The sequence below is a fragment of the Euwallacea similis genome, chromosome 1 (assembly GCF_039881205.1).
Source record: "Euwallacea similis isolate ESF13 chromosome 1, ESF131.1, whole genome shotgun sequence".
NCBI classification, from domain to species: domain Eukaryota; kingdom Metazoa; phylum Arthropoda; class Insecta; order Coleoptera; family Curculionidae; genus Euwallacea; species Euwallacea similis.
Window position 1 is genome coordinate 3,764,916 of NC_089609.1, and position 16,319 is coordinate 3,781,234.

General features: G+C 32.1%; 3 protein-coding genes across 3 annotated transcripts in view; 1 reads left to right on the forward strand and 2 right to left on the reverse strand.

Moving 5' to 3' along the window:
• Positions 1–16,319, reverse strand: part of LOC136411132 (adult-specific cuticular protein ACP-20-like) — a 146,272-nt gene that overhangs the window by 17,993 nt on the left and 111,960 nt on the right. The window lies entirely within an intron of this gene.
• Positions 37–1,547, reverse strand: LOC136409253 (uncharacterized). The gene is made up of 3 exons (XM_066390641.1): positions 1,207–1,547; positions 515–923; positions 37–253 (listed from the first exon to the last, which is right to left on the reverse strand). The coding sequence occupies exons 1-3, from the start codon at positions 1,398–1,400 to the stop codon at positions 179–181; spliced, it is 678 nt and encodes a 225-aa protein (XP_066246738.1). The 5' UTR covers positions 1,401–1,547; the 3' UTR covers positions 37–178.
• LOC136411242 (poly(A)-specific ribonuclease PARN-like) lies at positions 2,767–11,754 on the forward strand. Its single transcript, XM_066393719.1, has 12 exons — positions 2,767–2,886; positions 4,554–4,749; positions 4,861–5,181; positions 5,244–5,526; positions 5,584–5,705; positions 5,773–5,891; positions 5,951–6,061; positions 6,272–6,347; positions 8,049–8,104; positions 8,665–8,751; positions 9,430–9,670; positions 10,014–11,754. Exons 1-12 carry the CDS (start codon positions 2,868–2,870, stop codon positions 10,141–10,143), a joined length of 1,761 nt encoding a protein of 586 aa, XP_066249816.1. The 5' UTR covers positions 2,767–2,867; the 3' UTR covers positions 10,144–11,754.

Below are 16,319 nucleotides of genomic sequence, written 5' to 3' on the forward strand. Positions count from 1 at the left end.
GTTAAATAGGCAGAAACACACACAACAGGTCGCAAATTGTAAATAAATATCGCTATCGAATTTATTCGATTTTTTTGTCCAATTACATCTTATTTTTCTTTTTCTGATTTATCCATCAGCAAATTATGATATGCTATAGAAGTGGAATTGTCCTTGTAAAGCTAAACTTGAAAAATAATTATTTAGTTCTCTTATAGTCCTCCATTTCTGCATTGTATTTCTCCTTGGAACGTTCGTACCTGTCTACATATACCTAAAAAAAGCATGATAAAATTGAATTTTGCATATACAATATACAAAGTGATTGATATAAATACAATTAAATATTATTACTAAAAGGTAGTGAAACTGGATTAATTGTATTATTGTATTTTATGTGTGAGAATTTTTTAATGGAGCCCTAATTTTTAACATACATACGAAAATTGGCAGCCTTAAGCTATTCATTTTAATTTCCAATAACTTTTTAAACTGCAAATGTGTTAATTATTGCAAAAATATTACTTAGTCACACCTTTTTATCCGGAGTAGATAAAGAATTCCATTTAAGCGCCAACTGTCTGGTCAACTCCTGCTTAGTAGGTTCAATTTCTCCAGGTTTCAATTCTGCCGTTATCTGCTCCATAAGAATTTGCCTTTGTTCTTGACAAAATTGGAAAAAGGGATTTGACGGTCGTTTCGGAGCATTAGGATCTCTTTCACTTTTCGGTACCTTTTTCCGTGGGGGTCTTTTTGTAGATTTTGCTCTTTCTGGTTTCGTTTTTTCAGGTTTCTCTTTGACTGGCTCTTCTAGTTTTTCTTGTTTAATTTCCTTTTTTGGTGTTAGATAGGCAATGTTTGGTTTTATATCTTCTTCTTCATCTGAGAGGACTTCAGGGGGTATAACAGACCAATCTTCACCATGAAGGTTTAATAATCTTTGTCTAGTGAAAACATTAATTCTCAATTGTTTTTCCACACTTGGAAATATTTAGATCAGCATTTCTTAAAAATCACTAAAAGGGTTCATAGAAGCTTATGAAATTTTATATGTAAATTATAACCTCAAATAGAAACACTGCAGGGATCCATAAGAAAACAGGAAATTCAGAAGGTTGCTTTGCAATAAAGCCCAATGCACTGACCAAAAAGACTTTTATGAAATGCTAAGTTCAGATGATTATGATATAAAATTATGAGCGAAACATGATATTTTTATAAACCTGCCTGAAAAATTGAACTTCCTTATGCCTTCTTTTGGTAATTTTGTTAACTTCCTGAATACGAAAAACTAATATCTCATTAGCTCGTTGCAACTTGGCACATTCCTCTAATAGAAGTTTATACTTGGTGTAATATAGGTCGTTTTGTTGGTGTTGTTCTTCACATACAACATCATTTTCAGATTCATCTGACATCATTTTTATACCAATTTTTCTCAGTGGAAGAAGTTTCAATTAATAATGAAGAATGAAAATTCGAGTTTATGATTAATGATAATAAAATTATTAATCATAATAAAATCACTGAAAAATCTTGAGAACAAAACAACATAACAAAGTCTAAACTTAAACTAGAAAAAGGAAAAATTAACAAGTATAAACATTGTGAAAAGCAGAACAAATATAAACGTTGTTGTAAATAGAAATACAAAAATACAAGTTTTCTCCTTCTTGTCAAGAAGCAAGTAGGTTGTCAAATTATTTGAGAAACCGCTGGCGAAATCTTACAAACGTCATAAGTTTCATGTGAAACTTGGGACGCGTTCAGTATCATTGTCTGCACAATGAGCTGAGTTAGTCCGATAAATAGGTTTCATCCTCTATCGTTCAGTATTTATCTTAAAGAGTGAACGTTTATTTTTAAAATGTACAATTTTATAGAAATTTGATTGAAAAATGTTTCCTTATTGGCAACTGCTAAAAAGAAAATTATTTAGTTTTTTTTTGAATGCGTAAATTGCCCAAAATAGAATAGAATAAACTCAACAATTCGATACGAACATATCGCTACCAGGTTTTTTAAAAATTCGTCGTACAAAAGCAATACTTTTTATCAAGCAGGCTTTGGAAACAAAACAATAACACATCGGTTATTAGTATTAATGGCGCCTCCAAGTTTTCATCCGTTTCGCTCGTGAAGAACGTCAAATTTCATGTGAAAATGTAAGAAATGTTTTGAAAAATTCATACGGAGTTAAAGATTAATTTAATAGAAATCTAATGAGTGCTTGTATGGCGTTGTGCTCGGCTGAAAACGAGTAAAAACTTCATTTTTTAATTTCAGTTTGGTTTGGCAAACCGTGATATCGTCTTACTTATGTTCAGGTCTTCGAAGATACATGAAAATTGAAAAGCAAACTCCACTGAGCTCAAATTGAATTTAAGTATTAATACATTTTTTACAGAGCACCGGTGAAGAAGGAATTTGTCGCAACGGCAATGGCAATGACGCTCTTAAAGGATTCAGGAATAGGAGAGAGAAAAAGAGACAAGAGAGACATGAAAGATAGTGATCACGTCACAGGCCAAAGAAAAAGAGAGGAAGAGTGAGAGAGAGTGAGAGTGAGAGAGAGAGAGAGAGAGAGAGACAGAGAGAGAGAGACAGAGAGAGAGACAGAGAGAGAGAAGGCTTCCTTGATGAGGTTATGTTAGAAAGTTTTTTCTAATATATTTTCTTTTCTTTCGGTTCAAAATAATAAATTAAAGAGTAAAAGATACAACGTAAAAGTGCCCTTTATTTTTTCAAACACTGTAGGTGCCCAGGCAACTATTTATAATTCTATATAATTAAGCAATACTTTCAGTGCAAACCTTAATGCTGTTTCAATAGTCAGCCCAGTTCCCAATTTGAGTTTTTTACATTTATTTTGTCATTGAATCGTTAATATGGAAGTCACACAGTCAAGTAAGTATTCAAACCACAAAGCTTACAATTGTTACTATTTATAATGTAGAAGTTGCATATTGTAATGTTTGTAGCTAAGGTTGAGGTTGGTGGCGAACCTCACTTAATGCTTTTGCGTGAAAATGTTAAGGGAAAGTTTCTGATATTAAATTTTATAAAATAAGTTGATATGTAATTATATTCTTAATTATAATCACAAAAATGTTTTAAATTATACAATTTTCTAACATCCAACAAGTGAAAATTATTGTACCAAGACTGAATCCTATTGCACCTTATATTTTATTATTATTAAAAAGAAAACACCAACTGGAAGGAAGGACTTTATTTCACTAACCATAAGGTGATCCAAATGGTATATTAATATTTCACATTGCATTTAAGAATATTGGTTGATGCATATAAAATATATAACACTGTCAAATACATTATAATACTGTTACCTTTTTTTTATATTATGTTACATGAAGGAATTTCATGTTTTTTCGCATTTGTAGTGTAATTTTACAGCACATAGCAAATCACAGATTGGAACTTTACATTTTGAACCAATGAAGACAGTGCTTTTCTCATTTGTCTTAGTGTTCCACACTCTGCATCCTCTGTATATGCATTTTTCAGGAAAATTATTATATTGCTTAAGTCATTAGGCACCCACTTTTTAACCAGAAATACTATAGATCTTCCTTTTTTCTTCTTAATAGTGAATTTATTAGCTATTTAGCCAGTGTTAGCCTACGTGCAAGCTGATCACTTTACAGGCATTTAGACATCTTCTATGAAATGTTGCTTTAGACCATAGTTATATCAACTAAAAAATACAATCTTCAAAGTCACCATTCCACTGACTACTTTCCCATGGCATATCTTTTTTTTTGTCGAATCTATCAATACTACTTATGTATTTGTTGTATAAGTTTACTACTTTTGAGAAGTAAACTTTGTCCTTTTTTTCCCCATTTGCTAGTTTTTGTTACAATTTTAATTTCCTTAGGTCAGTAAAATAATTGGTTTGCTATCTTACCATTGTACTATTGTTCTATTTCTGGTTGCTAATATTCCTTATGTTTGGAAAATAAATTTTCAACATCAAAGGTTGTTATTTTTATTCATCATTTGTGGAAAGTTTAATCCATTCTTTCTTACTGTCCCAACTACGGAAATTATAACCTTTCTTGATATGCTTCTTTAGCATATACTTACATGCTTTAGATTACTTCTGCCTTTAAAAAGTCTTATCATATATACATATACTAACAAAATTGAAGGGGTTCTATAAATTTTGTGGTCAGAAAATTTACAACTCTTTCAAGCTTATAAAACTTGTCATAATGTGGACTGTCTGTAGCAGGGCACTGAGACTTATGATTACAATGCAGAGCCTCCGCAATTACAATATTGTTTACAACTGAAAATGTCCGATATATCTTTGTATTCCAAAAGAAGATCATTGCTTCAATAGTTTTCAAGTTTCTTCTCCATTATGTTAAGCAATTCTAAAAGTGGAGGAATATTCTCAGTTATGTTTCAGATAAGGAATAAATATGAATGAAATATGAAAAAATATATAAAAAAATATATATGATATTTTAAATGTTTGCATTTTATCTATTTTTTCATTATTATTAATTTTTTTTGGCTTCATTTCTTTGTTTTCGTTATTCCAGATTTTAACTCTGTGTTGATAGAAGTTCAAACAGCAATTAATAATTGCACCTTCCTGAGCATAGATTGTGAACTGACTGGACTAAAGACTGCTGTGAACAGTGTTAATGCCTTTGATAGCCCCAAACAGTATTATGAGAAAATTATCAAAGACTGTAGGGAGTTTTTAGTGATCCAATATGGAATCACTTTATTCAGGTTATTATATTAGTATACCGGGTGTCTGGATAATAAGGGATGCAGGCGGTGTTTTAGAAACCGTTCCCCTTCTAATTATTTTGATTTAATTTTAATTAATCAATTTGTTAGATTTGACAATGATGCTGACTGCTTTAAACATAAAAGTTACAATTTCTACACGTTTAGAAGACCCATAAATAAGTTTATTCAAGATCAAAGATTTCTTTGTCAAACATCCAGTGTGGATTTCTTGATTGGAAATGGATTCGATTTTAATAAATTGTTTAAAGATGGTATTCCGTACTTAAACAATGTTGAGGAGGAGAAGTGTAGAGTGACATTGGAGGAACAAAAGAGAAAAAAAATGGAGTTCTTAAATTCGAATTTCAGTGGAAACAATGATATTATTCCCATTCCTGATGAACATAAGGAGTTTATAAATAAAATTATGTGAGTGCAACTACTTTTAAAGTACGGCGGATTTTAGACACATTAAAATCTGCAAATTTTAGAAAAACTCTAGAAGAATTTCTTCAATCTGAAGAACCAGAAATTCAACTTCCAAAATGCAATGCATTTCTAAGAAGACTTATCTACCAAACAAATACTGAAAAATTTCATGATAAAATTCAATTAGAAACGCGGACAGTAGAGAAAGATAGAATTTTGGTTGCTAGCAAATTGAAAAGCAGAGAGGAGCGAGACGAAGTTGAACAAAAGAAGTTCCAGAAATTATTTGCGCAAATGGAAAATTTCATTGGATTTAGTAAGGTTATCCGCATGATTATTGAGTCTGTGAGTTGGCATTTATCTAATTCGATTTAAAGTGCCTTCTTACTTACCTTTTTTCAGGGCAAATTGATTGTAGGACATAATCTGATGTTAGATTTTTTGCATACTATTGATAAGTTTTTAACACCCCTCCCTAATGATTACTTGGAGTTCAAAGAATGTGCCAGTTCTTTATTTCCGAAGTAAGTCTTGAAATATTTATTTTTGCAATTTGGGATTATTTCGGGAGATTTCATGTTTGCTTTTCAGCGTTTTAGATACAAAATATATGTCGAGCAATGAACCTTTTAAAGAAATAGTTTCATCGACTGTGTTAGGGCAGTTATTAGAAAGTCTTTCAGGAAAACCCTTTGACATTCCAAAATATGGTAAGTGCATTTCTAAAATTCTGTCGAATACATTAATTGTTTTCAAAATATATGTTTAGAGCAGGAGGAAGGCGGTCAAGGATACGTATTAAATGATAATAAGGAGCACGAGGCGGGATATGATTCATTCATCACCGGCCTATGCTTTTTGTCAATGTGGAAGTATATAGGTAAGCCAATATATTAGTAGTAGTTTTATTTAGAAAGAGGCGTATCCAGTCTAAGAAGAGAAAATTCATAGGATTGCTTATGTTCATGAGAGATGATGATCTTATTCAGCAGAGTCAACAGTTTTTCAACTATTGGGATTTCTTCTAAATGACTTTACCTCTCAGATATCTATCCGCATCAGCAATAATTGAAATATTGTTTCATTTCAGGATCACAAAAAAATTGGTCAAATAGTGATATGTTCGGCAAAGCTGGACTACGCTTACTTCAACCATACACCAACAAGTAAGTAATACATTCTAAAGACAGGATGTGTGATTGAATTAAAGAGTTGTAGCTATTAGATTTAAAAATAACTTTTGAATATTATACTGGGTAACGCAATAAGAGTGCCAAACTAAATAATCAAATTAACCCTTTCTCACCATGTGAGCAATTCAGAATATTTTCTATAAAGCAATAGGTGTACAGTGTTGTTTCTGCCACTTTCCTATAGAAGGCTTTAGTGGTAAGTAGTGGTCGAAATAAATAAATCATAGATACCATGCAATAAGCTTGGGCATCCCTCAAAATAACTCCATAGAAGCATTGGTTAATTTGCGTTTGCATAAAAAAGTTATTCTCAATTGAAAATGTTAGTTTACAAGTTAAACTATTGTCATTTGTGGAATTTAAAAATTTTCTACTCAATATAAAGAAATCTGCGGCTGAGATCCATCGAATATTCTCAAATACTTATGGTAAGGCCACTATTAGTGAATGAACGTGTCGTAAGTGGTTTCAACACTTCAAGAACGGTAATTTTCACGTCGAAAACTGGCGTAGCGGTAGAATAAAGAAGGTTTTGGGAGATGCAGAATTGGAGGCATTACTTAATGAAGACTCGTGTCAAAATCAAGAAAAATTAGTACGATCATTGGGAGTAACTCAACAACCAATTTCAAAGCGCCTCAAAAATATGGGAATGATTCAGAAACAAGAAAATTGGGTGCCGTATAAGTTAAAACCGAGAGATGTTGAACGGCGTTTGTTTGCTTTTGAACTTAAAGGGCAAAGATGAAAGGAATTTCTGCCTCGTATTGTGACTGGGAACGAAAAATGGGTTAATTATGATAACCCCAAGCGCAGAAAATAATGGGAATATTCTTGCCATATTTCCACGTCAACCGCCAAACAGAATGTTCACAGCTCCAAGGTGATTTGTATTTGGTGGGATCAGCCTGACGTAGTGTATTATGAGTTGTTAAAACCTACTGAAACAATTACAGGCGATCGTTATCGAACGCAATTAATGCGTTTGAGCCGAGCGTTAAAAAATAAACGGCCGCAATACATGGAGAGACACGATAAAGTGATTTTGCAGCATGACAATGCTCGACCCCATGTTGTGAAAGTGGTCAAGACATATTTCGAAATGTTGAAATGGGAAGCTTTACCCCACCCGCCTTATTCTCCAGCCGTTGCTCCCTCTGACTATCACTTCTTTCGATTAATGCCACATGGCCTGGCTAACCAGTACTTCCGGTCTTATGAAGAAGTAAAAAATAGGATCGATTCATTGATCGCTTCAAAAGATGGCCAGCTTTTTCAACATGGGATTCATACGCTCCCGAAAAATGGGATAAAATAGTAGTCAGCGATGGTTTTAACACACACAATGGTTTTAATCACAAATGTACAATCTGATTTTTACAATAATGCCTCGAAGTTCGGAAAAAATGGCTGAAGTAAAGTTGTACACTTAATATATTCTGAGCTTAAGTTTTTGAAATAGTGATTTTTCTCAGCCAACTGCAAAAAGTGTTGCAAAACGTAAAGTAAAGCAGTTAATAAATTTAAATCTGTTCAGGTTGCTTCAAGCTCTTTCCTGTGGAAAAAAATTTGTTTTGACATATGTATACCTTGTCTAATAATTAATGCTAATTGATAGTTGAGGTAAAATTAATTCTAATTATTAATTAAATTTTATGTAAAATGTCGTTTCAGGATATTTTTGATGCTTCTGACTGACGGTCAATATTTGAATCTGTCTGGACCCGATTGTAAGTATTATTTCCTTGTCCTAATTAAAGAGATCAAAGATGTGGCAACTTTACTAAAAGGTTATAAATAAAGACGCCACATTTGCGAGTTTGAGTTTTGTGATTTCTGCAAAAATGGTAAATTTGTCAGGACATTGATGTAGTAGCACTGGGAGTGATCATTAATGTGTTAATTTCAGTAGTTTGAAATTAATATTTTCAAAATTTTAAATGTGATCAGTTGTGTTACTATATTTACTTAAAAATATTAATATCCCTGTTATTTTTTGAAAAGCAACTTTGTAAATAATTATACCTGTAAATGTATTATATTAAAATATTTTTGTCAAAATAAGCGTTGTTGCCTAAAATAATGTGTAAATCTGCCCCAGGAAAAGTATATTGTTTTTTTTTATTTCCTAAAGATTCTCACAAAACCCATTGAACATTCCATTGAATTTTGACATTCTCTTTAAGAATGATTTTGTTTTTTTGAACTTTATCACAAGAGTTAACCCATCTATCAGTTTAAATCTTTCACGACCCGATATGCATTTTTGTATTTTAAAATTTATTTTTAGTGAATCCATCCAGAGATCATGTTTTTTATTTGACATTTCCTAAAGAATGGACAACCAATAATATAGTGCAATTATTTAGCCCATTTGGTAAGTTAACCTAATCATAGAAAGTGAGTATGTTTATGAAGAAAAGTATGTTATACACCAACGTTGTAAATTACATCATTATGATTCATAATAAGTACTTTGCTACCATAGTGTATATGTATACGATTTTTCCATTACCAGATTTAACTAGATATTATAAAGTTGTGACAAATTTACCCAAGTTAAGCATAAATTAAATTCAAAACATTAAAAAAATGATGACATTTGACAGTCTTGTGATAAACAATGAATTTTTTTTAAGGTCATTTCATTAAATGTCGATAGTTTAAAATTGCTAATTAGGAAGTTACAGTGCCATTTGAAAATTCAAGAATAGAAGTGTAGATAAATGGCAGCCAATTCTTTGATATTCATTTTTATTACTTATATTTGGGAAAAAATTTGCTAGAGTTGGAATTGAATGTACAGACGTAATTATCTAATTTTAATTGTATATTGAATTATTTTTATTGGCTTCTGAGTTGCCCAGATATGTTGAGTCTATTTTCAGCATGAAATAGAATAGTAGAAGCAGTATTGGAATTTGGGATTCCAGATAAAATCCCATTTACATTCCTTCTCTAGAGATAAATTAAAGTCATTTGTAAATTAAAAGCGATAATTTTTTGCTGAAATCAAGTAAGTCGATTTATTTTTGAAATTGTAATCATTACTTAGGTAATGTATATGTTGCCTGGTTGACGGACAGCTCAGCGTACGTAGGCCTTTTTAAGCGGGATCAAGCTGCTGTGGCTCTTAAAACTTTGTCACAAAGTGATACGTATAGCATAATGACATATGCAAAACGACAAGCGCTATTAACTGGTCAAAGAGCAATTCTTCCCAGTCCAGTTAAACGAAGGGTGTCTAATGAAGGACCACCTCAGACAAAACGAAGGAAAACTGATAGTTTTAATGGGTAAGTGTCTGGAAGAATTTTAATGTTTTTGATGATGTAACATTTACATATTTAAAGTATAATTGAGATATTATCCCATATATCTTATTTGCTATTTAAATGTATCTTGCTATTTTTGAAGTCTTTATTTGCTTTTTATCCAGCTCTGTTTGGTACATATTGAAAATATTTGATAACAAACTTTTATTTCTAAGGGTAACGAGATCGATTTAATAAGTGGGGAGCAAATAAGTTTGAATTGGAGTATCACATTTTTGGAGTGTAAATAATTTGCTAATCTATCTGTTTTGCTGGTAAAATCAATTTTTTTGCACAACCGGCAACATATTTTCTTATTGTTTAGAAGTACATCAAGCTCTAAGCGATTAATCGAACCCATTGAAGAAGAGGAGCAAAGTGAAGAAGAAACTGATGATGGTAAAGGCGAAACGAGCAAGGTCAAAACGTTTGCTGAATGTGGTACGTGGGATTAGAAACTGGAAGGAAATCAATTATTATCCAGCGCACCTTCGCCCAATTCTGTTCAACAAATAGTGAATTAATTTTCACAGCTTGTTAATTTCTGTGGTGCTAAGACCAAGGAACTGTGATTAAAACGACTTTGTAAACTCTAAAACAAAAGTAATATTTTGTTGGTAGTTATTTGCCGTGTGTTTGGTTTTCGTGGCAACTAGCAAAGGTTTCATTTTTAACATACATCGGTGCAGTGACGTTCTTAATACCATACTGAAAATTTTTGAGTTCCTAAAAATGAATTTTCAAGAAGTGTTGATTTTTGCTGCTTAGAACGAGAAAGAACAATAAGAATAAATAATGTAATTTACTAAAAAAATAATTGTAAAAAATTTTAAATAACGACTTGCTTTATAAAAGTGGATTATGTTTATGTTTTCGATCACTTTCTAAGTGAAATTTTCTTCCTTGTTAACATCTTCTCATGAGATGAACTGGAGATGATGAGTCAAACTCGTCAGGTTGTGCCAGGCCTGCCTTAACCGGGGACGAGTTTCGACAAATGTGTTGACCGGCAATAAATTTACTGCATCGTTCCGCTAGCGTCATCCCGCCGGTGTGTGTCAGCCTTTAACCCATCAAGGACGGAGTTTTTAATTAACCAAAATATCGAAATTTTTGGGTATCAAATGGTATCATTATGAATAAACTACAACTAAATAAGTAAATACATTTTTTTAGTACAATATTTTCTTCGTGATTGCCTGTTGCCATATAGCGACACCAGTACTTAGTAGCAGCGTCGAAAATTGAACAGATTTTTTAATGCAACTGTGTACAATGTTATAGTGTAATAAACACACCCTTTATAAATACATTGTATATTTGTATGAGAACCTAAATTACAGATTTCGCAAAGTCCATCGTCACATTTTACACATTTCATACGCATTATGAAGCTAGAATTTTCACGGGCGCAGTGAATTTTTTTGTTCTGAGAAATAAGCACGAATAAGTGACCTTGGCCATCGAATCTGATATCATCAGAGACTGTGCAAAATGATTTGGTGAGAGACATGCATTTTGCAAGGCATGTCTTCGCTTGAGTCCCAATAAATTTTTTTCTCAGGTAAGTAATAATACCCTGTTAGTATATGAATGCCTAAAAAACAACGAATTTACTTCTACAGTAATACAATACTTTCTCTGGCTCAATAAAATAATGTAGACGAGGCATAAAATTGTATTTTTATTATCGTATTTATAAATATATACACAAAACTCATATCCATTTTGATCACATGAAAAACTTAATAAATATTTTACAAAATTTCGGAAAAATATTACTGAAAAAATTGATAACTAGATGAACGACGCTTACTAAGTATTCCAGAACTACCGTTTCAAACGTAAATATGTATAATCTATCGATAATGTAAAGGAATTCCCTTGTACAATTTCAGCGTTACTAATTGGTAACGCAAGTCTTTGATGGGTTAAGCTATGTTTAAAGTGATGTGCACTTGCGCGATGAATGTTTTGTAGAGTATACATTGAATATTTTTACCATTCCTGCATTTGTGAATATATCCATATTCACCTGTTTGCAAGTTAGTGAAATATATTTTCTATAGACGTATTTGTTGTATTATTTCATACGCATTTTTCTTATTTTTAATTTTAATTTTTCTTTTTCGATGCTGAATTTTACAGATTTTAAACTGGAAAACGAAGTTCGAAGAAAATGTTCAAACTTTTTAATTGGAGAGGAAATAGGGGGGAATTTTCTACATTAAGAAAACGCCGCTTACTTTTGTGATCATTTACTAAATAAAAGGCCATTGTGAAAATAGACCCGCAGTAGGTACTGCATCGTAAATGTAGAGCCTGGATTAAGCTATTTACCATTAAATAACGGACTAACAAATGATAACCAATGAATTCATCCCATGCGATTTTTTTCGTATTTTTGTTATTTTTATAATCCTGGTAAGAATCCGAAATCCGATCCTCAATTGATTTTTTTTCTGCAGAATTAGTAAAATTTTGCTATAATAGTTACATGCATCCCATGCCATTAATGAGTCATTTTGTAAAAACATGCTAACACACACTCCAGAGAAAAAATGTAATAAAGAAATATGTCACTAAGTACTGGTCTCTTTAATAACACATTGTTATCGTTGATTTACTATACTGTTATGGTTAACCAAATTACAACTGATAACACCCTTTTGATGATATATTGAGCATTTTTGGGATTTCCAAGGGCATTGCAATTCCATGATATAGGCAAATGCCGCTAAGAAACCCCAAATTTGTCTCAACCGCTGCATTATTTTCTGCAGAATTGCATAGAAATGTTTTTTTCGTAAGTCATTTTGCACTATCACATACCGTAAGAAACCAGAAAATTATGAATTTCAGTCGATGATCGGCCCTCAATCTTCTTGTTTATCGTCGGAGATGACATCATTTCAAAACTTGGGACTTAACAGGCCAGTAGCATTTAAATTAGTCAACTGAACCTATAAGGCCCAAGTCAGAAAATGCACGTTGCAGCCTCTTTTTATCTCTGGAAACACTTTTGGCTCAGGACGTCATCCTGTAAGAAAATATTTGTGATATTTATGTATTTTTTAAATTAATTTAATTTATTAAGTATTTCGCTATTGAATATTAACTTGTCCTTTGTTACAGGTAGAATGCAATGAAGATCACCTTAAAAACCTACTCATTATAGTAGGTTTTACATTTATGAGTATTTTTAAGCAAACAAGTATTATTTATTATAAATCTTGTAATAATTTTCTATCCTGCTTATACCTCACTGAATGCAAGAAATTCTTGAATTCGAATTTCACCTCATAAAGCTTGAAGTTCAAGGATCTGATTAAATCTCTTTATATGCTACTAAATCAATTTATATCAGTTTTCCTGCTTTAGATTGTGTTGCTGTTAAATGATTAATATAATGATTAACTAGAAACCGATCGAAGAAACACCCATTGGAATGCAGCACTTTGTTTTCGTGTCAGCTTGTTTCAGGCATTATTCTGAACATATTTAATATATTAGGTTCTTTAACATAAACAGTTAGGCATTCTCATAAATAATGCACGTGTGTTAAAAATGTCATCTTATATAATTTTAATCTCTTTGCAGAATTTTGCAACTAGAGGTTTTAAATAAAAAGTATTGACGTTAATTTATTCCAATGTAGCTTAAACAAGTAAGGAGGCTTATGACTTGTTTCGCAGTAAGTAACGAAATTACCCGGTTGTGGTTGGTAATTAGCGCATTTAAATTTATCGGAAATGTTCATTAAGTGAACTTCCATTTTTGTTAACCTTGAAAAACAGTAAGAAAAAAATTAAAAATTAAAAACAAATAATAATTCAAAATTTTTCTAAATTTCAAAAAATCACGTTGATATCTAGAATATTCAAAACCAACGAAGACGCAGAGTAAAAATTATAAGCATCTTTCTTCATTCTTGCTCAAACTCTTTTTACTGCTTACTTAAATATCCACCGATGAAACCCAGAAGGTAACTTATTTTGAAAATGAAGCGGTCAAAATAAGCGGAGAACCGAGCGAAAAGAACATGTTAAGTGTTAATATGAATTATGGCAGCAATTATTTTATAAGAATAATTTTTTTTTTCTGTCAAGCCATCTCGTGAAAATTTATATGACATAAAAAGTTATGCAAATTTGCTCCTTTATTTTACGGTTTAAGTCATAAAAGCATTTTATAGTGTGGATTATGGTAGAAATAACTTTCTATTGGAATATTTTGCTGCAGTCTTGGCAGATTTATATTTGATTGGAAAAGTAGATAAATTCACTGGTTGATGACTCAATTAATCGTTGTGTAATTTTTATTACAAATTATAGGAAGATTAAGTGTTGAGGATGAGATACAGGGTTTAGCAATTAAGAGTTAACCTTTAGCCTAAACATATTGAAAGGAGTGTATCACTTTTACAATTACCATTGTTGGGATCTCCAAAAGGAGACAGTTATAATGCCGGTTAAATTAAGAAAAAGTTGTTAATTTTAATGATCATTAAGGATTCACCTTCGAAATAAACTGTTGGAACTAAAACAATAAAAATTTGGCGTTTATTTCTATAAAGCAAACTCATTATTTTTCAATTTTCTACAGATCTCTAAAGTTACTGTTATGGAAATTGAACCACTCTGTAGAGATCGAATCAACTTCCCTTTTCTTAAGGGCGTTCAGTTTTTCACGTTTGGAACTAATTTTGTCAGCGGAATAATTTCCATGGAAATTAAAAAATTGGTCAATGCTTTCCTCTGATTTCATCGCTTGATTCTCTTGCTGACAAAGTTATCAGGAGCGTGAAAAACAAGGTCTAAGCCCAAGAAGGTGTCCAATAGTCAAAATCAGAAGCAGATGTCTCCTGTTGTCTGAAACCTGTTGGAGCTGAAGACTTTTTGATAAAATGTGAGAAAATTTAACAACCTGTAAGTATATGGAGAACATCAATGATCTTTCGCATCAGGTAAGTTTATATGAAGCATGATATTTTTATTGAAACAACATACGGATAAAATTTGGCTTTAAGCAAATGATCATAAGAAATGTCCTGCTTAAACCGTAGTATAATTGAAAGCTTTACATACCCACCATCAGTAAGCCCCAATGACCTCAATGACACGGAGGGGTCGATAATAATAATTGACAGAATAATGCTTTCAAATCAATCTCTTTAGATCGTACATTTATTGTAAAAGCGTACCTATTTCAGGTAACTGTACAGGCGCATGACATCATCCGGAAAAGTACAAAAGCAGTAAATTGCCGCCAAGTTAAAATCTGTTAACTTTGAAATTCCGTAACTCTATCTGCGTCAAGATAAGTTGATTATCTCGGTTTTCTAATCTCCGTATCAGACCGAAGATATTAAGAGAGTTAGATGTTTCTAAAAGCAGTCGTGAATACGGCTTTAAAATATCATAAACTATGCAGGACATCAGTGAGGAAGAGCAGAGCAAATTGGACAGATCGTGAATCAAGGAGGATGTTACTTGCAGGGACTTGGTGTATAGAATTGATCTTATTTATGGGAGATTTTATGCGCGTACTCATTACACGCCCCGAAATGCTTTTTCCCGTGCTTACATGAGTTTCCGTGTGTGAGGTAGATCTCGTCACACGCATACGGGAAAATGGTATTCTCCGGACTTCTAATAGTGAAATACTTACCTTGGGTGTTCTTAACCATAAAAGATACGTGATTGGTTGGGGTAAAGTTGCGCAATATGGATTCTAAGAATGTGCCGTTTTAAAATTTTAAAAATTCCGATGACGAGTGGAGGTAATTAATAAAAATTGAAATTTTGGAGAAACGTTTCTATATTTTGTTCAGCTTATTTGGTGAGCTAATTAAAAATGATTGGCACTTCGTTATTGCAACTTTTTGTCTTCTACGATGACGTGATGCCACATTTAGGTTATTATTTATGGAGAACTATGACTATTACTTTGGGGAACTAAGACTTCAATTATAAATTTATACCAATCGATATTAATGAGCTGTGAAGAAAGATCTTCAAAACTTTAGGAAATAAAAGAACAAGAAGGAAAAAGGGCAAAAACGAAATTGTTGATAATTGCCGAAAATCGAAGTGTTGGATTTCAAATATGGCTTCGCTCCATTATGCAAAGGGAAAAGTTGTAATGGAGAAATAAAAACGTTTTCCCAAAATTTAATTTTTTTTAAATAGTCACGAGTCATCAAAATTTTTCGTATTTTTAAACTCTGTATTTTTGAACTTCACGTTGCACACCTTTGCCGCATTTCAATCAATCTCGTATTTTTTGTGATTACCGATACCCCCATGGTAGAGCTACTGAAATAGACACCCTGTACACGATAGAAGTTTTTTTAACTTAAAATCACTAACTGGATAATCCGATTTATGTTTGCTGATTGTGAGAATTGGTTCCAAAAATTTTATTGCTTCCTGGGTTAAACATATACTGCATGTTGCCTTTTTTCTTTGTCTGGCCGTCGTTTGATTTAAACCGAAGGAGTGCGTAAGAAATTCCAAATCTGCAATCTCCATGCTAACATCTTACAGCATAGCTAAATCAACATAATCCACTGGAACCATTCATAACCTGAGTCTGCATTGTTTGATTTATCAGCAGTCGTTTCCCACGG